At 42.4% G+C, this 24,429-nt stretch overlaps 1 protein-coding gene and 1 pseudogene across 2 annotated transcripts in view; both read left to right on the top strand.

Annotated features, from left to right (window-relative positions):
- Positions 1–24,429, top strand: part of LOC118001427 (zinc finger protein 140-like) — a 58,477-nt gene that overhangs the window by 24,076 nt on the left and 9,972 nt on the right. For both annotated transcript variants that reach the window (XR_004676687.1, XM_034991534.1), the window contains exon 4: positions 19,749–19,822. Coding sequence is in view for 1 of the 2 variants with exons in the window: in XM_034991534.1 (XP_034847425.1) it covers positions 19,749–19,822 (74 nt within the window). In the remaining variant the exon portion in view is untranslated. The remainder of the gene's footprint in view (positions 1–19,748; positions 19,823–24,429) is intronic.
- On the top strand, positions 4,262–4,935 carry LOC118001428 (annotated as a pseudogene).

Raw genomic sequence — 24,429 nt, 5'->3', positions numbered from 1 at the left:
GGGAATGGGAGAGAGTTTACGGCGCTGGGAGGACAGGCAGGAAAAGGTTTCCATTCCTTGAGGAAATGGAAGGAGAGAGCCTGGTTTTAAAATACCTCCTGGCCTCCGACGGAGGAGGGGGGTCTGGGGTGCGCGGAGCCGCCCCCAAATCGTAGGCAACACAGGCATCGAGGCTCAAGCCTCGGGAGAAGCAGGTTTATGAGCTTTGAAACCCTCTAAGATGTGAGAGATAATATCCATAAAATCCAGGATTGCTAGAAAGCTACAGACTTGCTTCTCCAAACTGCTGAAAATAGAAAGTAGGAAGTGAAATTAACAGCACTGGGGATGAGAGGGAAACCAGGCCACGTGTGCATATCTTCAAAGCGAGAAAACAACCCCATCTTAAGAGCACGTTACATTCCAGGTGCTGAACCAAGCCATTTCCACTTATTATTTCATTTAATCCTCATAAAAGCCCGAGGAGATAGGTCCTACAATCTTGTGTTATCGATGAACTTCTCTTAGGTTGGGTAACTGGCTCCAAAGTCACAGAGCTGAGCCGTGTTCTAGCGGACTCAAGAGGATGGATTTAATCACTGTGCCCGTAGTTTTGGAACCTTTTCCACAAAGACCCACAGTAAGAGACGGATTTTAGATCTGAACCCAGCACACATACATCTAATATATAACTGAAAGGAGAATTTCATAAAACAGCATGTACCCTTACCACCCACAACGCTCTCTGATATTTTCTATTCGTTCTGTTTTATTTAAAAGGAAATGCTAGTCAAGACCTAGTAAATGCATTTCCTCATCCATTAATGGGACAGGACCCCCAATGGCCCCTGCGCTTGGAGAAGCACTGCATTACCCCCTCCTGCCAGTGGAGGGGGGTACACTGGACCCAGAAGAGGGCTTTACCAGGCCCCCCTAAATTGCTGGGCTGGAGGGTAAATACCTCCCCGGATAAACAGTGCAGACTGTAGGATCCTCTGGAATCTCCTGGTCCTGATGAATTACACCCCAGCACCGTACGAGAACGAGAACGAGCCTCACAGACCTTGCAGGAAGTGCTGCAAATGAGACTGGCAGTGACTTATGAACAAATAATTCGTAAGCCGTTATAAAGGGGTAGGGCGGGCCTTCGTGAGGAAGCCTGCACGCTGGATCTCTGTCCTGTTTGCAGTCCTTGCCTGGCGCTGCAGACACGGTGCGCGGGAATTTCAGCAAAGCGCTTGGCTGATAACCTGAAAGCCTGCAGGATAACTGGGGAACCGTAGGATGGTTTGTGGCTAAGTACACGTATTCTCGGCGGACTGCCTGTCCCAAACAGGGCTCAAAAGCGACAATCCATGAGGGAGTTCTTTGTAAAAACAAAAGCACTCAGGGGCACCTGGATGGCTCAGGTGGTTAAGCGTCTGCCTTCGGCTCAGGTCATGATCCCAGGGTCCTGGGATTGAGCCCCACATCAGGCTCCTGGCTCAGTGGGGAGCCTGCTTCTCCCTCTCCCTCTGCGTCTCCCACTGCTCATGCTCTCTCTATCTCTGTGTCTCAAGTGAATAAATAAAATCTTTAAAAAAAAAAACGCAGAACAAGTGGAAATGATCATTTATAGATTTAATTGCCTCTGCCTCCTCCATGGCGGTGTGAGCCCTGAGAGGGTGGAGGACTTGTTTCCCTGGCCGCCTTGCGTCCCCAGCCCTTAGCCCACGCTCCGGCATTTAGTGGCTCCTCAAGGACTCTCAGGGAATGTTATCATTAATTAATCAATATCTGCCTGAAAGAGGACTCCAGGGACATGCGCCAGGGTTCAGACCTTCGACCTCTCACGGTCCACCTTCTCACGGGTGACACGGGGGGAGGCATGGATGACATATTTACCAAAGTTTCAGGTGGCCCCAAAAACTGGGACAGCCAAAGCACTGGATGACAGAATCGGGGTCCAAAAATAACTTAGCAGCCTGGCATGGTGGGCTGACTCAAGATGAAAAATAATGACGATCTGTGTTCTGCCTGTAGGTCTCAGACTTAGCTTGGCGAGCCCAGGATGAGGGGGGCTAGGGCCTCACAGCAACACGCATCAGGGACTCGTGGCTTTTATTGGAAGCTAACAAATGAGGCAGCGATGTGGCAAGGTCGCCAATGCTGCAGACTTAACCTGTGCAAATACAAGCTTAGTGAACAGTAGAGGAAGGTTGGAGCCCCTCTACTTCATGCAGGTCAAATGACACTGGGAGACCTGGCTTTGAATGATGAAGGGTCATGGTGACACACTGCAAACATTCCAGAGGTGACTATGTTGAATTTGCCTGCATCAAAATCAAGGATACCTGTTGCGTAAAGCCCTCCAGAAAGGGGGCGCCTGGGTGGCTCAGTCGGTTAAGCGACTGCCTTCGGCTCAGGTCATGATCCTGGAGTCCCGGGATCGAGCCCCGCATCGGGCTCCCTGCTCGGCGGGGAAGCTGCTTCTCCCTCTGACCCTCCCCCCTCTCATGTGCTCTCTCTCTCATTCTCTCTCTCTCAAATAAATAAAATCTTAAAAAAAATTTTTTTTTTAAAAAGAAAGGTATTGACTGGCTAGATAACTCAGCAGGAAAAGATGTTATATGCAATTAACACAGAATTAACATCTAGAGTGTTTAAAGGAACACCTTCACATCAACAAGAGAAAGGCAGGAAAGAGTGAGAAAAGAGGGCACAGGGAATGAGCGGGCACTTGGTTGGAGAGGAAATTGGAAATATTGCCAATCCCAGGCGAGCCTGTGATTCACCTCTAATCAAAGGATTGCAAATTAAAACAACAGGACTCTCTGATAATAGCAGGAGAACTCTCTCCCACAACCCTCCTGCTGAAACAACTAAAAAAAAACTGGAAAGAGTGTTGAAAGGAGCCTCTGTAAAGAGCTGACAAGATGGGACAGCATCACTCTGATGGGCATGGGGATCAAGGAGAAGCTGCTCTCTTCCTGAGGACCTCTGCCCACTAGCGGACGGTTGAGCTCTCCTCCTGATGGCCTCTTGAGATGAGTGTCTCCACCACAGCCCTGCGGGTGGGAAGTCTAACGGGAGACCCCATTCCTCCCAATAAGCCAGGTTAAGGGTAAACCGGAAGTGGGCCAGTCTGGGGAGATCACAGCCTGGCTCTGTCAGCGCAGGTGACCCTGGGTATCCTAAGCCTTGACTTAGAGAAGCTCAGCGCTGGCAATGCCCCCAGGCTCTTGGAAGCAGCAAACACAAATGCTCTGTGGAGGAGATTACCTTCCTTCTGAATTATTCCTACGAATAAGACAACAACCAGCATGTCGTCAAAGATAACTCAGGAAACAGGGAAATCAGGCTCCAGCCCGCTGCCCTAGAAGCCCAATTTCTGCGGCTGCCAGACTTCACGTCTGACCGCTGGGGACCAAGGGAGTGTGTGGCCATCAGCAGCTGTGTGCCCCAGCACCCGGGGGTTGTGTGAGTGTGTGACAGTGTGTGCCCCCAACATGCTGGAATGTTCTCCCTGGCCGAGCTGGTCAGGTTTTGTGATAATCTTCTAACTTTAAAAAAAAACACGTGGGTGGCACCTGGGTGGCTCAGTCGTTAAGTGTCTGCCTTTGGCTCAGGTCATGATCCCAGGGTCCTGGGATCGAGCCCCGCATTGGGCTCCCTGCTCGGCGGGAGGCCTGCTTCTCCCTCTCCCACTCCCCCTGCTTGTGTTCCCTCTCTCGCTGTGACTCTCTCTGTCAAATAAATAAACAAAATCTTTTAAAAAATAAATAAATAAAAATAAAAATTAAAAAACACGTGGTTGGGGGCACCTGGGTGGCTCAGTTAGTTGAGTGTCTGCCTTCGGCTTGGATCATGATCTCAGGGTCCTGGGATCGAGCCCCACATCGGGCTCCCTGCTCCGCCGGGAGTCTGCTTCTCCCTCTCCCTCTGTCCCTCCCCCTGCTTGTGCTCTCTCTCTCCATCAAATAAATGGATAAAATCTTAAAACAAAACAAAACAAAAACAAAAACACATGGTTGAAGAAGGGCCACTTTTTCTAATTTGTATGAAGATGCCCTCTGGCCTAGGCACCACCCCATGTAAAGACTCTAGATAATGGAACTATGTGATACAGATGATAAACTAAGTTTACTGTTGTAAAGAAGTAGGTTGAATATCTCCACAGGGAATAGGAAAGTAGAAAAGTGATATGGTACATCTTAAAAGGAACCAAGTTGGACTTCTAGAAATACTAAATGCAGTAAATGAAATGGGAGGCGCTTTGGGAGCCACAGGCTTCGGTTCAGGCATGGCCAAGTCCAAGAACCACACCACGACCGCCAGTCACAAAAATGGCACAGAAAAGGCATCAAGAAACGCCGGTCACAAAGATATGAATCTCGGGCGCCTGCGTGGCTCAATAGGTTAAGCATCCAACTCTTGGTTTCCACTCAGGTCATGATCTCAGGGTCGTGAGATTGAGCCTCATGTGGGGCTCTTCACTCAGCATGGAGTCTGCTTGAGATTCTCTCTCTTATTCTCTCAAATAATAAAGAAATCTTTAAAAAAAGATATGAATCTCTTAAGAGGGCAGATTCCGAGTTCCTGAGGAACATGTGCTTTGCCAAGAAGCACAAGAAGGGCGTGAATTAGACGCAGGCCAACAACACCAAGGCCGTGCATGCACGTGCTGAGACTATCAAGGACCTCATCAAGCCCATGGAGGTCAAGCCCAAGGTCCCAAAGGGCGGCAGCCGCGAGCTCAATCAACTTGCCTGCATCGCTCACCCCAAGCTCGGGAAACCTGCTCGTGTCCGCTTTGCCAAGGGTCTCAGGGCTCTGCAGCCCAAAGTCCAAGACCAAGGCTCAGACCAAGGCCCAGGCCGCAGCTGCGACCCCCGCTCCAGCTCCTGCTGCAGCTCAGGCTCCCAGAGGCGCCTAGCCCCCACAAAGGCTCCGGTGCAGAGGCCTCTGCCAATGTGAGGTCGGAAGGACTGATGCGACCCCCGGGCTTCTGTCTGCATGGGGCTGGTGTCCTCCGTGCTATTTGAACAAATAAACCTGCGGCGGGATCTGTCAAAAAAACAAAAATGAAATGAAAAAGTCATGGCAATGAGACAACCACTTTATCCCAGTTAGAGAGACCAAAGATAGAAAGGTGGGAAATAAGCAACACTGGCCAAGATCTGGGGAGCTGGGATCCTTGGGCAACATTAGTGGATACTAATGGAAAGGCACCTGTAGTGCTTTGCAAAATTGGCACGTGTGCGTACTGTCCCCTGGGTTCAGAGCTCAGAGAAACCCTTGCCCAGGCCCGTGCAGAGACAAGTGCCAGAAGGAGCCTTCATCCCAGCCTTGTGCAAGACTGCAAGCAGCTGGGATGAAAGCCTGCATGCAGTTTGCAGTGGCTTGCTTTCTTTTTTTGTAAAGATTTATTTATTACTTATTTTAGTTAGAGAGAGAGAGAGAAAGCACAGTGGGGAAGGGACAGAGGGAGAGAGAATCTCAAGCAGACTCTGTGCTGGGCGCGGAGCCCGATGCAGGGCTCGATCTCACGACCGTGAGACCATGACCTGAGCTGAAACAAGAATCTGACACTTAACTGACTGAGCCACCCAGACACCCCAGCAGTGGCTTTCTTAAGGCAGATGGGGAAAGAACATTTTCATTGGAAATAATTCACTCTGTAGCCTATGGAAACGGAAAGAGGAAGAAAGCTTATCTTTAAGGGGCTCTAAATAGGAAGGCAAGGTGATTTTTCATGTTGAGATGATTACAAAATTCAATTTTAACAATATTTTATTTGTATTGCTTCATAGTATTAAAATCACTTAATCAGTCTTGTTAAAGTCAAACATATAGAAGAAATCATCCAGGGCGCCTGGGTGGCTCAGTCGTTAAGCGTCTGCCTTCGGCTCAGGTCATGATCCCAGGGTCCTGGGATCGAGCCCCGCGTCCGGCTCCCTGCTCAGCGGGAGGCCTGCTTCTCCCTCTCCCACTCGCCCTGCTTGTGTTCCCTCTCTCGCTGTGTCTCTCCCTGTCAAGTAAATAAATAAAATCTTTTAAAGAAAAAGAAAGAAAGAAATCATCCAGATTATATGATGTAGCTCTTTTAGGAAAATAAAATACTTTTATAATGTCAATATTTTTTGGTAATTTTTGTATTTTTCATAGTCTGACAAAAATAAATGCATGTCAGAATGCAAAACTAACAAATTAGCTGGACAGAGTTCATCTCCCAGTGACTCCACAATTATTTACATCCTCTATTTTTGCTAAATTTATTAACAAAATCATCTTTCCATATCCCTTTGGATACATTTGCAAAGTTAGTGATTAATTTTAATTAGTTATTTAATGGTATTAACATTTTTTAAAGTCCCCATAGTAAAATGTAACCTAGAGCCAAATCTGAGGGGTGAAGATCATGTATAAAATTTCTATCAGGGCACCTGGGTGGCTCAGTCATTGGGCGTCTGCCTTCGGCTCGGGTCGTGATCCCAGGGTCCTGGGATCGAGCTCCCTGCTCCGCGGGCAGTCTGCTTCTCCCTCTCCCATTCCCCTGCTTGTGTTCCTGCTCTCGCTGTGTCTCTCTCTGTCAAATAAATAAAATGCAAAATCTTTAAAAAATAAAAAAAATAAAAAAATAAAATAAAATTTCTATCAAATGACAAGCACTAACTTTTGGTTGAAAGTTGATTAAATCAAGAAACCCAGACCAGCATTTTAAATAAGTCATGAATTGAATCAAGCTGATTAAAATCAGACTCCCTAACTCCAAATACTAGGTGCAGTTTATATTGATAATATTTAAGACAGTTGATAATTCCCAAACACCCCAGCTGGTTCCTGGATGATGATCCTCGGAAGAGCTGGACAGGCAAGGGGGGCCCGCCCCGAACCCACATTCTGAGGGGACACTTGCCGTGGCCTCTCTGGACCTGGGCAACAAAGGATTGATGACTGAAATGTATTGCCACCAATTGGCTTTAACGTGTCCTGGTTTATTGATGTAAAATTGTTAATGTTTAAGTTAATTCGCAAACTCCTTATTAAGAGATTAAATTTACACTGGCTTGCTTTGTTATACTCAGAATGCTCAGATACATTTTTATTAGCTTTGGGGAGCTCCAGGGGTTTCTCATAAGTAAGATTCTTGTTAATTGCCTTTTTTGTACATAAACAAAATCCCAAATTGGAAAAATGAAAGAAAATGAAGAATGAAAATTTCTTTACTTAAAATGCAATTCTTTTGTAGCTGTATGCATTCTTTTTCCTTTTTCATTAATTATTCAACACATTTTTATGATCCGTAGGGTTAACTGGCCTGAATTAAAATTGAACTGGGAAAAAATATGTATGTAGTCCAAATGATGGTGTTTTTTTTCCAGTAATAGTTCTGAGGAACAATGGGGTGAATTTGAAAAGCATGAACTTTATAGTCATTCAGACCTGGGTTTTAACTGGGGTCCCCCAATTAGCTATAAATTAATGACTCTGTCACAGTTTCTGTTCTGTCAAATGGGAATATCACCTCCCTTGCAGTTGTTATGAAGGTTAAAGATATGAGTAAAGTGCCTGGCACACGCGAGAAAGTGTTTAATATTATTCCCTGGTATGATTCTGGCCAGGGTTTGATGGTTTAAGTCTGTTTGTCTTGTGGGGTTTTTGTGTTGTTTGTTTTTACACATAGCATGACCTGGTGAACTGTTCTTGCCCTTCCATGTATTCTTTTCAATGTGATTTTATTTTCACCTGCACTTGAGACATATCTTCACATGAGTTCATTGATCTGATCACAAAAGCCTGCGGAGGTTGCTCCTCAAGGCCATCAACATTAGCTCACACTCCAAAATTGGAAAACCCACAAGGAAATAATCTACCATGAATGAGTGTTTACCTACATAACAAAGAGCAGGATTAGACTTTCAATCACTTCAGACAATGGAATTATAAGCTTGAAGCTATAAGTATATTAAAAATTGTTGAAGTCATAAAACAATCAAAAGCATGAGAAATAACAGAATGCTATAAAAATGTTACACATCAATGGTTATAAATGATTATTATAAACTCAATGGATGAATTAAACAGATGATTAGAAGTAGCTGAGGTTAGAATTGGGCACTGAAAAGGGCGCCGGGGTGGCTTAGTCAGTTAAGCGTCTGCCTTCCGCTCAGGTCATGATCCCAGGGTCCTCGGATCAAGCTCCACATCGGGCTCCCTACTCATCGGAGAGCCTGCTTCTCCCTCTCTCTCTACTACTCCCCCTACTTATGCTCTCTCTCTGTCAAATAAATAAATAAAATCTTTAAAAAAAAAAAAGAATTGGGCAATGGAAGATAAATCTGACAAAATTATCTAAAGTGTAGCTTTAGATACAGGTGGCTCAGTCAGTTAAGCATCTGACTCTTGATTTTGGCTAGGGGTCCTGATCTCATGGGTCGTGGGTTCAAGCCCTGTATCGGGCTCCACACTTAGCATTGAATCTGCTTAAGACTCTCTCTCTCACTCTGCCCCTCCCCCCTGTGTACTTTCTCTTTCTCTCTCTCTCTAAAATAAATAAATAAATCTTAAAAAAAAAAAGAAGTAAAACACTAAATTGAAAAGACATATAGACCCCTATGTTTATTGCAGCTTAATTTACAATAGCCAAGACACGGAAGTAGCCCAAGTGTCCAATGAGAGATGAATGGATAAAGAAGTGGTGTATATACACAGTGAAATATTACTCACCCATAAAAAAGAATGACATCTTGCCATTTGCAACAATATGGATGGACCCAGACAGTAGGATATTAAGTGAAATAAGTCAGAGAAAGACAAATACCATATGATTTCACTCATATGTGGAATCTAAAAAAACAAATGAATAAACAAACAAACAAAAAGCTGAAACAGACCCATAAATACAGGGAACAGACTGAAGGTTGCCAGAGGGGAGGAAGGCAGGGTGCTGGGCAAAGTGGGTGAAGAGGAATGGGAGAAACAGCCTTTCAGTATGGAATGAATAAGTCACAGGAATGAAAGGTACAGCATAGGGAATAGAGTCAATGGCATTGTAATAGTGTTGTACAGTGACAGACGGGAGCTACACTTGTAGTGAGCATAGCATAACATAAAAGTTTTTAAAATCACCACTGTACACCTGAAACTATGTAACATTGTGTGTAAACCATACTTCAATAAATATAAAATAAAAATGCCTGATAGGGGCGCCTGGGTGGCTCAGTCGTTAAGCGTCTGCCTTCGGCTCAGGTCATGATCTCAGGGTCCTGGGATCGAGCCCCGCATCAGGCTCCCTGCTCGGCGGGAAGCCTGCTTCTCCCTCTCCCACTCCCCCTGCTTGTGTTCCCTCTCTCGCTGTGTCTCTCTCTGCCAAATAAATAAATAAAATCTTAAAAAAAAAAAAATGCCTGATGATTTAAAAAAAAAGAAATGAAGAGGATCTCTATATAATCACAGATGATTTCATTCACAAAGAAGAATTAAAAATTCTTTTTTTTTTAAGATTTTTTTAAATTTATTTATATGACAGAGAGAGACACAGCGAGAGAGGGAACACAAGCAGGGGGAGGGGGAGAGGGAGAAGCAGGCTTCCCGCCGAGCAGGGAGCCCGATGCGGGGCTCGATCCCAGGATCCTGGGATCATGACCTGAGCCGAAGGCAGATGCTTAACCGACTGAGCCCCCCAGGCGCCCCAAGAATTAAAAATTCTTAATTGTGTGCACAAAATAATATAAACATAAGAAGCAAAACCAGAATTCTAAGGAGAAATTTATAATTCCCAATGACAATGGGTGATTTTAACATATATCTCAGAAGTATCTAGATTAGGTAGGCAAAGTGAGAACTATATAGATAAGCAATCTTGCATACAATTAGAGAATTCACATTCCTGTCAAATACATATGGGACACTTACAAAAATGGCAAAAATTGACTGTGTACTAGGGTACAAAGTAAGTCTTAGCAAATTGCAAAGGTTATTATCATATAAGATGATATGCTTAGACCACAATGCAATCAAGTTAAAAATCAATATTTTAAGAAGATACTTTTAAGATCTATAGTTTTGTAAATTTAAAACACACATGGGGTGTTTAGGTGGCTCAATCGGCTAAGTTTCTGACTACAATGCAGCTCAGTTCTTGATCTCAGGGTCATGAGTTTGAGCCCCATGTGGAGCCTACTTAAAAAAACCCCAACACACACACACACACACACACACACACACACACACACCCTCTAGATGAGTCATAGGTCCAGTAAAAGATATTACCCTAAGGGATCACATCTCGCATCTGAACAGCACCTGCAGTAGGAGTCCCATCAGATTAAGTTGACAGTAGTCCACAGTCATTTTTCTAAGATTACACTTGACTTTTGCACAGGCCAAACTGGTGAATTAAATGGGAAGGGTTAGGAATCACTAGCCCTGCTTCTTTAGAATCTTTGATGGGAGTGTCAATGTCTTCATTTCCCTCAGAGATGCAGTGTTGCTTCTGGTTTACTATCTTGGCAGGGGGTGGAGGTTCCAGAGGCTTCCACTTAACCCTGCCTACCATAATGACCCCATAATGATCCCATAGAGCCAATGTGGGGATTCTGCCAGTTGCCAAATATATCTATTCCAATTATACTGTCAGGAACCAGGGAACTAGCCACAGGGTGAATTCATGGGTCAACTGGGCCAGCTGTGAGTCACACTTGAGTTGAGATTCTATCACCTGTCCATCAAATACCCCTACTTTGAGTGGTGGGCCACGGTGGCATTTTTAAATCCCAAGAAATTGGCATTGATTCAGAGCCAGTGTCTGGTAATCTCTGAAAGGTCTGGGTATTTCCTTTTCCTCAGTGCACAGTCACGCTAGTAAATAGTTGTGGGTTTCTTTGGGAATGCTTGCAGGAAGATTAAGGCATTTATCTGTGGCAGGGGAGCAGGGTCCTTTCTCAAGGGAACCTGGCTTTTTGAAAGTGCTTTGGGTCTGTACACTGACTTAAGTCTGGCAACTGAGCATCCTACTCCATTATGGTGACTCAAGATAGGTGTTTGGCTACCAGACCTAGAGTTTTTCCTGTTACATGGATCAAGCAATTCTAGTAGGCTTATTATCTATTTCATTCCTAGGGACACCATGATCAATCAGTTACCACTACAGATCTCTGCAGGCCAAGGCATTCTGATCACTGAAACATCCCTGATGCCCTTTTCGGTTGAGGTACCCACCGTGTGGTTGATGGTTAAGTATTTCCACTTGACCTCTGCTACAGTGGAATAGTACCATCATCCTCATTGAAATCAGAAGTGCAGCTTAAGAGTGCCATCCCCTACAGTCATAACTGGCCTACAAGGGAGAGAAACCACAGAACTTTTCAAGGATAAACGTGCTCCCCTCACTAATATATTTCACAATGCCTTAGTAAAGGGGGTGTCTTCTTGGCCCTTCACATAGAATATAGTTAGGGGAGGGGTGCCTGGGTGGCTCAGTCGTTAAGCATCTGCCTTCAGCTCAGGTCATGATCCCAGGGTCCTGGGATCAAGCCCCGCATCGGGCTCCCTGCTTGGCGGGAGGCCTGCTTCTCCCTTTCCCACTCCCCCTGCTTGTGTCCCCTCTCTCGCTGTGTCTCTCTCTGTCAAATAAATAAAATCTTAAAAAAAGAAAAAAGAAACCTCCCTTTTCAAAAAAAAAAAAAAAAGAATATAGTTAGGGGATAAGTCACACGTGATAAATCCAATCCAACATGGCAATCTCCTTGCACATCTGGATTTCCTTCTTCACATCATACCAGAAAAGCTCTGGCATCTTGACCTCATTAAATTAGACCTCATTACACCGGAATATTGAGTTCAAATTTCAGTCAACCAACCAAATAAGAAGTTAGAGCCACATTTAACTACACAAACTAACAAAATACACATGGAATTCTAGTAAGCATATTCATATAAAAATTTTGATATAGTGGGAGTGTCTGGCTGGCTCAGTTGGAAAAGCATGTGACTCGATCTCAGGGTTGTGAATTTGAGCCCCACAATGGGTGAAGAGATTACTTACATAAATAAACAATTTTAAAAAAATTTGATATAGTGGTTTTTTTTTTCTGATCTGGTGTTATATATCTTTTCCTCTTTGATTTACCAACCTAAGAACCCATTCCCACACGTATTCCACAGTTTACTACCAGTATATGTTAGAAAAGTCCCACAATTCTTTTGATGCCTAAGCTACTTTCTTCTGGGTTGTGTTGTGCTCCTGCACCTCCAGAGCATGCTAAGGCTTACACTATTTATGGGCCTAGTGGCAAAAGGGGGTGGCTGGGGTGGATCCTGAGGAGAATGAGGATCCTCTTTCAAGTCACCTGCCTCAGGTCAGGTTGTCACAAGTTTTTCAAGTAGAGGAAAACTAGTATCTTCAGACACCAGAAGGCAAACTCTGGGGACTCAGAATGACCTGGGAGTTCAAGATTATTGGTTTTATTTGGATGTCTCAATCTCAAGGTTCAGAATCCCATTCTTTCCAGATCAATGCCCTAACTTTTACATGACAAACTTGGCAAGACTGTTAATTCAACAGTCATTATAATTCAGCAGCCTACACAATTAAATTTTGGTTTTGGTTTTTTAGCAATATCAGCCCTGGAACTGTAAGAAATAAGAAATTCTTTTAGGGTTATCATGGAAGCTCTCTGGTTCTCATTCCATGACTTCAGCTGAGACTTAACAGTCTTGAGCTATTATTTTCTCTTTGTAAGTGCTCAAGTATACTAAAAAAAAAACACAAAACACCGAAAAAAAAAAAAAAACTGCCTCACACCATTATTTTTTTAAAGATTTTATTTTTCAAGTAATCCCTACACCCAAAATGGGGCTCAAACTCACAACTCCAAGATCAAGAGTCACATGCTCCACCAACTAAGCCAGACAGGTGCCCCCTTATAGTGGCTGTAAATGCCATAGCAGTGAAAGGCCGTAGCCACATGGGCTCCCAAGGCATGTGCTTCAGTTGGCACTTTATCACAATCAACCACAGATGATAGTCCAATTAATTGTGATGCCACTGCATGCTATGGGTTACTAGCCGCCCATTTCTCATCAACAAAGAGAGCACTGTGCTCAAGCCCAAGGGTGTGGCCAAACCAATGCCCAAATGCCACCCGTATGGGTCTAATTCCTGGGACCATTCCTGGTACCAATTCTTTATTATTTTGTGTTCAATCAAGAGACAGAAACCACATAGTAATTTAAACAGGGTAGCTTAATATAAAGAATTATTAAATGATAGGTTAGTAACTATAAAGAGATTAAGAAGTATCCTAAAGCTGAGGGAAACTGTCCAAGCCTATGGTTCAGACCTTATTGGAGAACGTATGGTTGCAACCCACTGGATGGCAGAGACGTTTGCTGGGTTGCCCAGGCCAGAACTAGTCAGCAATCACCAGGCAAGCAGGAAACAATCCTCCGGGGCGCGGGTGAACTGAGGCTGGTGGTCAGACATGCAGAGACAGTTGAGGCATGTGGAGTACGTGGTGTTCACCACAAGTGGGAAATAACTGGGTTGAAGCAAGCTGAGGCTGGTGGGTGGGCATGTAGTCAGGGCACTGCTATGGCCATGAGGCCTGGAATGTACCTTATCTACACGGGAAGGACAGCCACAAAGTAGTCACTGGGCCCACTAGGGCTTCATGATAGCTGAAGGGCTGCATTCTCTGGGCACATGAATGGAGCGGAGCACTCCTGGATGGTCCCCGCCTTGGTCAACACAAACACACACATACACACTTTGCTGATAGACCATGTAGCAGGGGCAACAAAAGCAAAATGCAGCACCTTGGAACTAGGAAGAAAAACTCCTTTCTTCCTTCCGTCCTCCTCTGCCCTCTACATCATGCTCACTGTACAGAAGAAATGTTTAAATAGTCCAGTCCATTACTGCAGAGCAAGTACTGAAGAATGAATTTGGAGCTGAGAGTTAATAAATTGATAACTGGTAGAATGCTCTCAATCACTTTGCTATTGTGTTTACATACAAGCAGTTCTAGGAAAAAAAAAAGAAGAGGGAGGTTGGGGGCAAATCTTGAGGATAGCAGCTATCATCTTACAAGGCCTTTGCCTCCACGTGTTTCATGTTTCTGAATAAGTGGAAGCTGTTATCCTCCAAAAAAGGGAAATGAGACATTTCTTTAGGTCTAGCAAGTTCAGGGGAATCTGGGGCTCAAGTATGTCCACACAATATCCCTATTTCAGGTATAAGAGTGTCATTCTCTTCTTATCAGGGCACTGATTTTGTTTTTTGTTTTTTAAAGATTTTATTTATTTATTTGACAGAGAGAGACACAGCGAGAGAGGGGACACAAGCAGGAGAAGTGGGAAAGGGAGAAGCAGGCCTCCCGCCAAGCAGGGAGCCCGATGCGGGGCTCGATCCCAGGACCCTGGGATCATGACCTGAGCTGAAGGCAGACGCTTAATGACTGAGCCACCCAGGCGCCCCAGGGCACTAATTTTGATGTGGGAGTCTCCTTTTCTTCTTTTTTTTCTTTTAAATATTTTATTTATTTATTTGACAGAGAGAGAGACAGCGAGAGAGAGGGAACACAAGCGAGGGGAGTGGGAGAGGGAGAAGCAGGCCTCCCGCGGAGCAGGGAGCCCGATGTGGGGCTCGATCCCAGGACTCTGGGATCATGACCTGAGCCGAAGGCAGACGCCCAACGACTGAGCCACCCAGGCGCCCCTCTTTTTATTCTTTTGAGAGAGAGAGAGCACGTGTGAGTGGGAGGGGAGGGCAGAAAGAGAGGGAGAGAGAGAATCTCAAGCATGTTCTATGCCCAGTGTGGAAGCCAGGGCGGGGTTTGATGCAGGGCTTGATCTCACAACCCTAACTAAGATCATGACCTGAGCTGAAATCAAGAGTTGGACTCTTAACCAACTGAGCCACCCAGGTGCTCCTGATACAAGAGTCTTAACAGGGTTGTGAATTAAGCCTTCTCTGTAATTCTGCTATTGTTGCAATCAAGTCCTGTGCTTAGTTCTCAGCTCAGTCCTCCCTCTAGCTGCAGGATATGCATGTCTTTTACAATACTGTCATAGCGACGTTCTGGCTCTCACACCCTTCCTGAGTTTGTGGTTAGTTAGCTTGAGCCTGTCATTTTCTTCATTCAGCATATCAATGGGACTTAAAAGAACGTAAAAATGAGGGACTAAAAAAATTTTCAGCAAACATCATAGTCAATAGTGAAATATTGAAAGTTTTTGCCATAGGATCAGATTTGAAACTAGAATGCTCACTATCATCACATCAATGTAACATTGTATTAGAGGTTCTAACCTTTAAAATAAGGCAAGAAAAAATAAAGGATTGGAAAGAAGAAAACCCTGTCATTATTCACAGATGACATAGGAAATCCAAAAGAATCCACATAAAAACTATTAAAATAATAAGTAAATTTAGTATGATCCCTGAATAAATATTTAAAAATAAATTGCACTTTTATATACTAGTAACACCTAATCAGAAACTGAGATGTATTATTTACAGATTTTTTACAGAGAAAAAGAGAAAGAAAAAGCACAAGCAGGGGAGGGTCAGAGGGAGAAGGAGAGAATCTCCAGCAGACTCCTCCCTGTGCATGGAGCCTGACCTGGGACTCCATCTCAGGACCTGAGATCATGACCTGAGCCAAAACCAAGAGTTGGACACTTAATCAACTGAGCCACCCCCCGAAAAACAGATTTTTTTTTTTTAAAGATTTTATTTATTTATTTGAGAGAGAGAGAATGAAAGACAGAAAGCATGAGAGGGAGGAGGGTCAGAGGGAGAAGCAGACTCTCCACTGAGCAGGGAGCCCGATGCGGGACTCGATCCCGGGACTCCAGGATCATGACCTGAGCCGAAGGCAGTCGCTTAACCAACTGAGCCACCCAGGCGCCCCGAAAAAAAGATTTTTTAAAAAAACATTTATAATTACATAAAATACCCAGAAAAATATCTAACAAAAGATGTACAAGATCTCTACAATTAAAAGTTCAAAACATCATTGAAAGTGATACAGGTAAAAATGGAGTAGGAACCTCTGGGGCAAGCTCTCCCCAGAAACACCAAAAAACCTGGTCAGAATCAACCTTAAAGAACTCTGGAATGGGCGCCTGGGTGGCTCAGTCGTTAAGCGGCTGCCTTCGGCTCAGGTCATGATCCCAGAGTCCTGGGATCAAGTCCCACATCAGGCTCCCTGCTCAGCGGGAAGCCTGCTTCTCCCTCTCCCACTCCCCCTGCTTGTGTTCCTGCTCTCGCTGTCTCTGTCTCTGTCAAATAAATAAATAAAATCTTTAAAATAAAAAAAAGAACTCTGGAAGGTAGTGAAAGGCTTACAGCAACCAAGTGAATGCTTAACCAGGAGAAAGACCACTGTAACAAGGCAAGAGAGCTTTTTTTTTTTTTTTTTAAAGATTTTATTTATTTATTTGAGACAGAGAGAATGAGAGGGAGGAGGGTCAGAGGGAGAAGCAGACTCCCTGCTGAGCAGGGAGCCCGATGCGGGACTCGATCCCGAGGCTCCAGGATCATGACCTGAGCGGAAGGCAGTCGCTTAACCAACTGAGCCGCCCAGGCGCCCAAGGCAAGAGAGCTTTGAGGTGTTTTCACTTAGTCCTGCCCACTCTTCTCTCTGGCATGGTAGCAGTCTCAAAAATGGCATACTGTATTCCCAGTATGTGTACCTGGTTCTAGAGGGAACAGAATGGACTTTGTTACCAAGGAATTATGTTTGTCTGTTTCGACCTGACTGGAGTTTTCCTGAAGGACTGACCTTTGTTTCCCTATTTCAGAATTCTATCGAGGCAGAGCAGCTTATGCAGAGAACATTCTTTGAGAATATTGAAAGACAAATGAACAAGCTGCTGCCCCCTGGGGCAAATATAGCTGTTGGAGAAAACAATAGACACAATAAAAACCTGGGAGGAAAAACCAGGGAGATTTTGGGGGGAACAGGGGTCTTGAAAAGCTCTCATGTATACTGGGGAACCTTAAAGTCCACACACATGTCCAGGACAGAATGTATACTCAGAAAAGACCTGAGAAGAGCATAGGCATTCATCTCTGGCTGGTCCTTACGCTCAGTGCGAGTAGGAAGTGAAGGTTAAGGAAGAGTTGTAAATGGCCTAGTTAAGCACTGAAGGAGTTTTTGCAACCCAGAGCCAATCTGGAAAGACCTAGAGAGTAATTTTCCTTTCCTTTTTTTTTTTTTTTCCATAATATTCAAGATGGCCAGTTTTCACCAAAAAAATGATGAAGCATGCAAAAAACCAAGAAAGTATGGCCCATTCACAGGGGTAGAAAAGATAGACATCAATAAAAAGATACAAATGATAAAAAGGAACCAAACAGGAATTCTGGAACTGAAATGTACGATAAGTGAAATGAAAAATCCACTAGAGGTTTCAACTGCTGATTTGAGCAGACGGAGAAAAGAATCAAGAATAGGTCAAATGAAATTATCCAGTCTGAGGACAGAAGAAAAAAATATGAGGAAAAATGAACAGAGCCAAAGAGACCTGTGAGACACCATCAAGCATACTAACATATGCACAATGGGAGTCCCAAAAAGTAGACGAGAAAAAGGGGCAGAAAGAATATTTGAAGAATTAATGGCTGACTCCTCAAATTTGAAAAAAGACATGACACTACACATCCAAGAAGCTCAACAAACTTCAAGTAGGATAAACTGAAAGAGATCCACATTGAGACACACAAACTGCTGAAAGCCAAAGATAAAGAAAGCATCTTGAAAGCAGCAAGAGAAAAGCAAATCATAATGTGCAAGGGATAATCAATAACTATTAATAGCTGATTTTTAATCAGAAACCATGAAGGTCAGAGGCAGTGGGATGACATAATTAAAGAGCTGGAAAAAAAAAAAACCTGTCACCCATGAATTTTACATACAGCAACATGAATCCTTTAAGAATATGGAAGAAATTAAGACATTCCCAGATAAAAGCTGATGGAGTTCATTGATAGCAGATCTGCTCTATAAGAAATGCTAAAGGGACCTCTTCAGGCTGAAATGAAAGGACATTAGACAATCTACATGCAAAGTACTGAATCTGGAACCTTACCCCATACAGTACACAAACATTAACTCAAAACGGACCAAAGACCTAAAACTATAAAACAAAACAAAACAAAGAGAGTATGGCATGTCCAATGGAGGTCCAAAATATACTCAGAATACTTTGTCACAGCCATTACTTCCTCCTTAACCGAGTATCTTTGTCAGGACTACAAGAATAAGAAACTCAAAGTCTCTCAAACTCTTTGAAGGTAACTATAAACCCACCTCCACATTTTCTTATTATGAAAGGAAAATAGTTCTAAAAACCATGATCAGGGTACCTAGGTGGCTCAGTCGGTCAAGCATCTGCCTTCAGCTCAGGTCATGATTCCAGGGTTCTGGGATTGAGTCCTGCATCGGGCTCCCTGCTCCATGGGGAGCTTGCTTCTCCCTCTGCCTCTGCCTCCCTCTCTCTTTGTCTCTCATGAATAAATAAATAGAATCTTTTAAATATATATATATTTAAATATTACATATATCTTTAAATATATATTTAATATATATAATAGGTATATAAGATATATAATATATAAAGATATATATATATAAGATATATATAATAGAATGGGAGAAAATATTTGCCACATATATATATATAAAGGGTCTACTATCCAGAATATGTAAAGAACTCTTACAACTCAACAACCAAAAGACAAACAACCCAACTCAAAAATGGGCAAAGTGCTGGTGGAAACATAAAATGGTGCAGCTGTTGGGGAAACAGAAGAGCAATCCCTCAAGAAGTTAAACATAACATTACCATAGGATCCAGCAATTCCACTTCTGGGTATACAGTCAAAAGAACTGAAAACAAGGATTCAAACAGATCTTTGTTCACCAGTGTTCCTAGTAACATTATTCACAACAGCCAAAAGGGGGAAGTCATCCAAATGTTTATCAATGGATGAATGGATATACAAAATATAATATATTCATACGATGAAATATTATTCAGACATAAAAATGTATGAAATACCAACACATTCTACAACATGGATGACCCTTGAAAACATCCTAAGTGAAAGAAGTCAGACACAAAAGGCTATATATTGTACGATTCCATTTATATGAAATATTTAGACCAGGCAAATCCATAGACAGAAAGCAGATCGAAGGAGCTTTGTGGAGAATGGAGAGTAACTGCTTAATCGGTACAAGGTTTTTGCTTGGGGTGATAAAAAAGGTCTGGAACTAAATGGGAAGAAATCAGAGAGGGAGACAAACCATGAGAGACTCTTAACTATAGGAAACAAACTGAAGGTTGCTGGAGGGGAGGTGGGTGGGGTGATGGGGTAACTGGGTGATGGGCATTAAGGAGGGCACGTGATGTGATGAGCACTGGGTGTTATATGCAACTGATGAATTACTGAACTCTACAACTGAAACTAATGATGTACTATATGTTGGCTAATTGAATTTAAATAAAAATTTAAAAAAAAATTTTTTTAAAGTTCTGGAACTAGATAGTGGTGATGGTTTCCCAGCATCCTGGATGTACTTCATACCACTACATTACTTTAAAATAGTTAAAATGCTAAGTATTATGTGTATTTTTTTCAATCTTGTTTATTTAGTAGGTTGTAATAGTCTCAAAAATCTTTCATCAGATGTTTGGTAGCCTTGTAAAACTTTTGGTCTTTGAGCTTGAATGTGGAGCTTTACTCCATCAGTAATACAATTTTCTTGTTGTAGTGCATTCTGAAGTTCTTCTGAAGAAAACAGAATCCAGTCCATACCTCTGTGAAATCCAGTCTCTTTGTCAAAAGGTACAGTGCACTTTTGTACATGGCCAAACTGTGCAATCTTGAAGTAAAAGGACAAAGTCGGAGATCCTACACTAATTGATACCAAAACAGTGTGAAGATACAATACTCTTTAAGACAGTGTGGTGTTGGGGCAAGGATGGACAGTTTGATGTTATATATGCATTTTCTGTGTCCATTCCCCACATTAGAAAATGAAAATGACTCAAGTGGAAAAACTGTGAAGAAAGCAGGTGAATTTAAGAAACGAGAGAGGGGCGCCTGGCTGGCTCAGTCAGTAGAGTGTGGGACTCTTGATCTCCAGGTCGTGAGTTTGAGCCCCAGGTTGGGTGTAGAGATTACTTAAAAATAAAATCTTAGGGGCGCCTGGGTGGCTCAGATGGTTAAGCATCTGCCTTCGGCTCGGGTCATGATCCCGGGGTCCTGGGATCGAGCCCCATGTCCAGCTCCTGGCTCAGCAGGGAGTCTGCTTCTCCTTCTGCCTCTCCCCCGCTCGTGCTCTCTCTCTCTCTCTGTGTTGAATGAATAAATAAAATCTTTAAAAAAATAATAATAAAAATAAAAAAAATCTTAAAAATTTTTAATTAAAAAAAAAAGAGGGACTAGAGAAACATGTATATTGGAAGTGCTGAAAGAGCTGAAAGCATAAAAAGATATACGCATGGCCATGTACATGCTTCCATTTCCTGTGAATACCTTATTTCCCATGTGAGAGAAAATAAAGACAAATGATTAAAGTGTTGTTCATTCTGGAGAGCTTTACCATGCTCCTTCCAAGAAACACATTCCACTGGAGGGAATAATGCTGGAAGGAACTAAGTTGGAGGAAGAGCTGTGTTACAGACTGAACTGTGCCCCCCCCCCCCCTTCTTAGGTTGACACTCAATGTGACTGTATTTGGAGATAAGGTCTTTAAAGAGGTAAGGCTAAATGAAGTCATAAGAGTGAAGGCCTAACCCAATATGACTGTTGTCCTTATCAGAATAGAGACACCAGGAGTGCCCTTGCACAAAGAAAGACCATGTGAGGAAACCAGTGAGAATGGTGGCAGGCTGCCAGCCAAGGAGAAAGGCCTCAGGAAAAACCAAACCTGCCAGCATCTTGATCGTGAACTTCTAGTCTCCAGAACTGTGAGAAAAGAAATATTTGCCATTTAAGCCACACAGCCTGTGGTATTTTGTAATGGTAGCCCTAGCAGACTAATACCTGACAACAAATGTTTGAAGGAAATTTTATTTATTTATTGTTTAAAGTTTTTATTTATTTGATCCCTACACCCAGTGTGGGGCTCAAACTCACAACCCTGAGGTCAAGAGTCACATGCTTTTCCAACTGAGCTAGGCAGGCAACACTAAAGGAAATTTTAGATTACGGAGACAGAATGATCACTGTTGGCTTATAAGAGATCATGATCATGACAAGAGCAGAAAAATCACATTCAAAAATGCAATTTCCGGGGCACCTGGGTGACTTGGTCAGTTAAGCAGCCAACTCCTGATTTTGGCTCGGGTCATGATCTCAGGGTTGTGAGATCAAGCGCCACATCAGGCTCCACTCTCAGGGGGAGTCTGCTTGGCATTCTCTCTCTCCCTCTCCCTCTGCTCCTCCCCCACCCCCACTCTCCCTCTCTCCCCTCTCCCCTCTAAAATAAATAAATACGTCTTTTTTAAAAATGCAATTTCCAAGGGGCGCCCGGGTGGCTCAGTTGGTTAAGCGACTGCCTTCGGCTCAGGTCATGATCCTGGAGTCCCGGGATCGAGTCCCACATTGGGCTCCCTGCTCGGCAGGGAGTCTGCTTCTCCCTCCCCCTCCTCATGTGCTTGCTCTCTCTCATTCTCTCTCTCTCAAATAAATAAATAAAATCTTTAAAAAAAAATGCAATTTCCAAGAACAGCCTAGGGTTATCAGAAGCTGTATAACACAAGCAAAGAGAATGTAACACTTGTCCGTTTTTTAGTTTCTTTTTATGCTTTGTCAATACTTTCAGAAGACAATTCATGACCATTCATTTCTGAGACTCATTGCCAAGGAAAGCTGATTATCAGCTTCTTGGATCCGGACATGGATGAACATTAGACATTTACTGTTTCACTCCTTCTCAAGCTCATTCTTGTTCACCTTTATCCACCACGAAACAGCAACAATGACTACAACCTCCATACCTCCCTTCTCATCGCCAGCCTCACTCAGGAGACACTGCAATTTCAGTAACCACATTTAGAAACTTGCCTTGTTTATTTCACTATTGCTGAGTGTTATTTGCCTTCATTATGTGTCTTTAACTTCACTGTTCATTTACATTACAGTATGCAGTTGCTGAAGAGGAAAACATTCGTATCCTATGTTACTACACAAATTCATTAATGAGTTAATTGTTAAACAGTTAAGTAACTGGTGTTTTAAAGGCTTTACATTAAGCAGAAAAACCTGGTTAATTGTTATATATTTTTTCTAGAGTGTTTCAAGCACTGAGGGAAATTGATTGGGGTTTTTAGACATGCTGGAAATACATTATTATTTGTTTTCATTTAAAATAATGACATACGGGGAGGGAAAAATAAAACAAGACAAAACCAGAGAGGGAGACTCTTAACCATAGAAAACAAACCAAGGGTTGCTGGAGGGGAGGTGGGTGGGAGGATGGGGTAACTGGGTGATGGGCATTAAGGAGGGCACCGGATGTAGTGAGCACTGGGTGTTATATACAACTGATGAGTCACTGAACTCTACCTCTAAAACTAATAATACACTATATGTTAATTAATTGAATTTAAATAAAATAAAATAATGACATACAAAAATAAAATAAAATAATGACTTACAGACTCCCACTACCTAAAAATTCACAATCCAACATGTTTTTAGGAATGGATTCCTAAAAATCCTGAGGGATGCCTGAATGAGGATAAAAGGTACTAGGAAGAATAAAGTCATATAGTTATCATATTGTATAGTTAATGCTGCCTCCTATTAGAAAACACCTATTAGAAAACCCCTAGATTAAGGTGGTGACATATGATCCCCTGATTTACAGTTAATGCTTTCCCTCTTGAAACTAGAAAGTAATCTGCCTGGTGTTACTTTGACTCTATGTGCATGTTTACAGTAACCAATCATCTTTTGGTTTTAACACCAATTGATAATTCTTGAGTCAATAGTTTTGTTGGAGTTTGTGAAATTATGTTTTTCCTAATTCTTTTGTTTCTTTTACATTGTTTAACTAGCATTTTGTGAAGGTTCTCTTCGTTATCTAGAACTATTCAGTTATCCTAAAATAAATTTTTACTAGAAGAGGAAAATAAATGCTTAATATTTTCCCTCTAATTATACCAATTTTCAAAGTAAGTAGTTGTTTTAATAGTTGCCTTAAATGGTAACAAATGAGACTTCTTGACTACTCTCATTTTGGGTATCATTACAAAATAATGAATTTTCATTGATTCAGTGTGTTCAATACAATCACTCTTCTAGTTGCTCAGAATGTCATAACTTTGTTCAGTGGGAACACCTTCATATGGGCTCCTAGGTTCTTTTGATATGACATTTTCTTCTACAGCTTTCTTTCTTTTTTTTTTTAAGTGGGCTCCATGCCCAGTGTGGAGCCCAACATGAGACTTGAACTCACGACCCTGATATCAAGACCTGAGCTGAAATCAAGAGTTGAACACTTGACTGACTGAGCCACCCAGGCACCCCACTTCTATAGCTTTCTTGTTTTTAACATAAAAACATGTCCCAGGCACACCTTGAAAAATGCCTGCTTTAGACCTGGAACCAGCAGTTTCTTAAAGAAACCATACTTTGTTTTGGGTTTTTTTGTTTGTTTCTTTTGTTTTCCATTGTTACTCTTTAAAAATGTTTTAAATTGAAGAATAGTTGACATATAATATTGTATTAGTTTTAAGTGTACAACAAAGTGATTCAATATTTATATACATTAAGAAATGGTCACCAAAATAAGTCTATTACCATCCGTCACCATACAAATTTGCTACAATATTATTTATTATATTCTCTGTGCTGTACAAGGCCATGCTGTTTTAATGGGGAATAGTATTAGAGATCACAACAAAGGCACTAGGGCTGCTCATTGCTTCTAATCCATTTCCATGGACAGAACCAGAAAAACACATATTTGAAAACTCATGAGTTCATATTGATTTTTCATTTTTCATGTTATTATGTTTTCACTTAGTTTCTTTGGTAATATAATATCTTTTCTCTTATACTAAAATTTTATTATTTACATTATTAATATAATTACTTGTCCTTTAACCTATTTATAAGAAAAAACTATATTTTCAAAATTCCATTGCTGATAATACTACAAACAATAGAACTTCTGAAAGAAGTTTAAATTTTTTTTAAAGATTTTATTTATTTGACAGAGAGAAACACAGTGAAAGAGGGAACACAAGCAGGGGGAGTGGGAGAGGGAGAAGCAGGCTTCCGTAGAGCGGGGAGCCTGATGCGGGGCTCGATGCCAGGACGCTGGGATCATGACCTGAGCTGAAGGCAGACACTTAACGACTGAGCCACACAGGCGCCCCAAGAACTTTAAAATTTAAAAGAGTTTAATATTTAAGGATTTAGGGGCACCCCAAGAAGTT

Source organism: Mirounga leonina, unplaced genomic scaffold (genome assembly GCF_011800145.1).
Source record: "Mirounga leonina isolate KUSES-001 unplaced genomic scaffold, KU_Mleo_1.0 Mir_53, whole genome shotgun sequence".
Classification (NCBI taxonomy): domain Eukaryota; kingdom Metazoa; phylum Chordata; class Mammalia; order Carnivora; family Phocidae; genus Mirounga; species Mirounga leonina.
The sequence above is the reverse complement of the archived record's forward strand: the minus strand, read 5'-3'. Positions and strand labels throughout refer to the sequence as shown.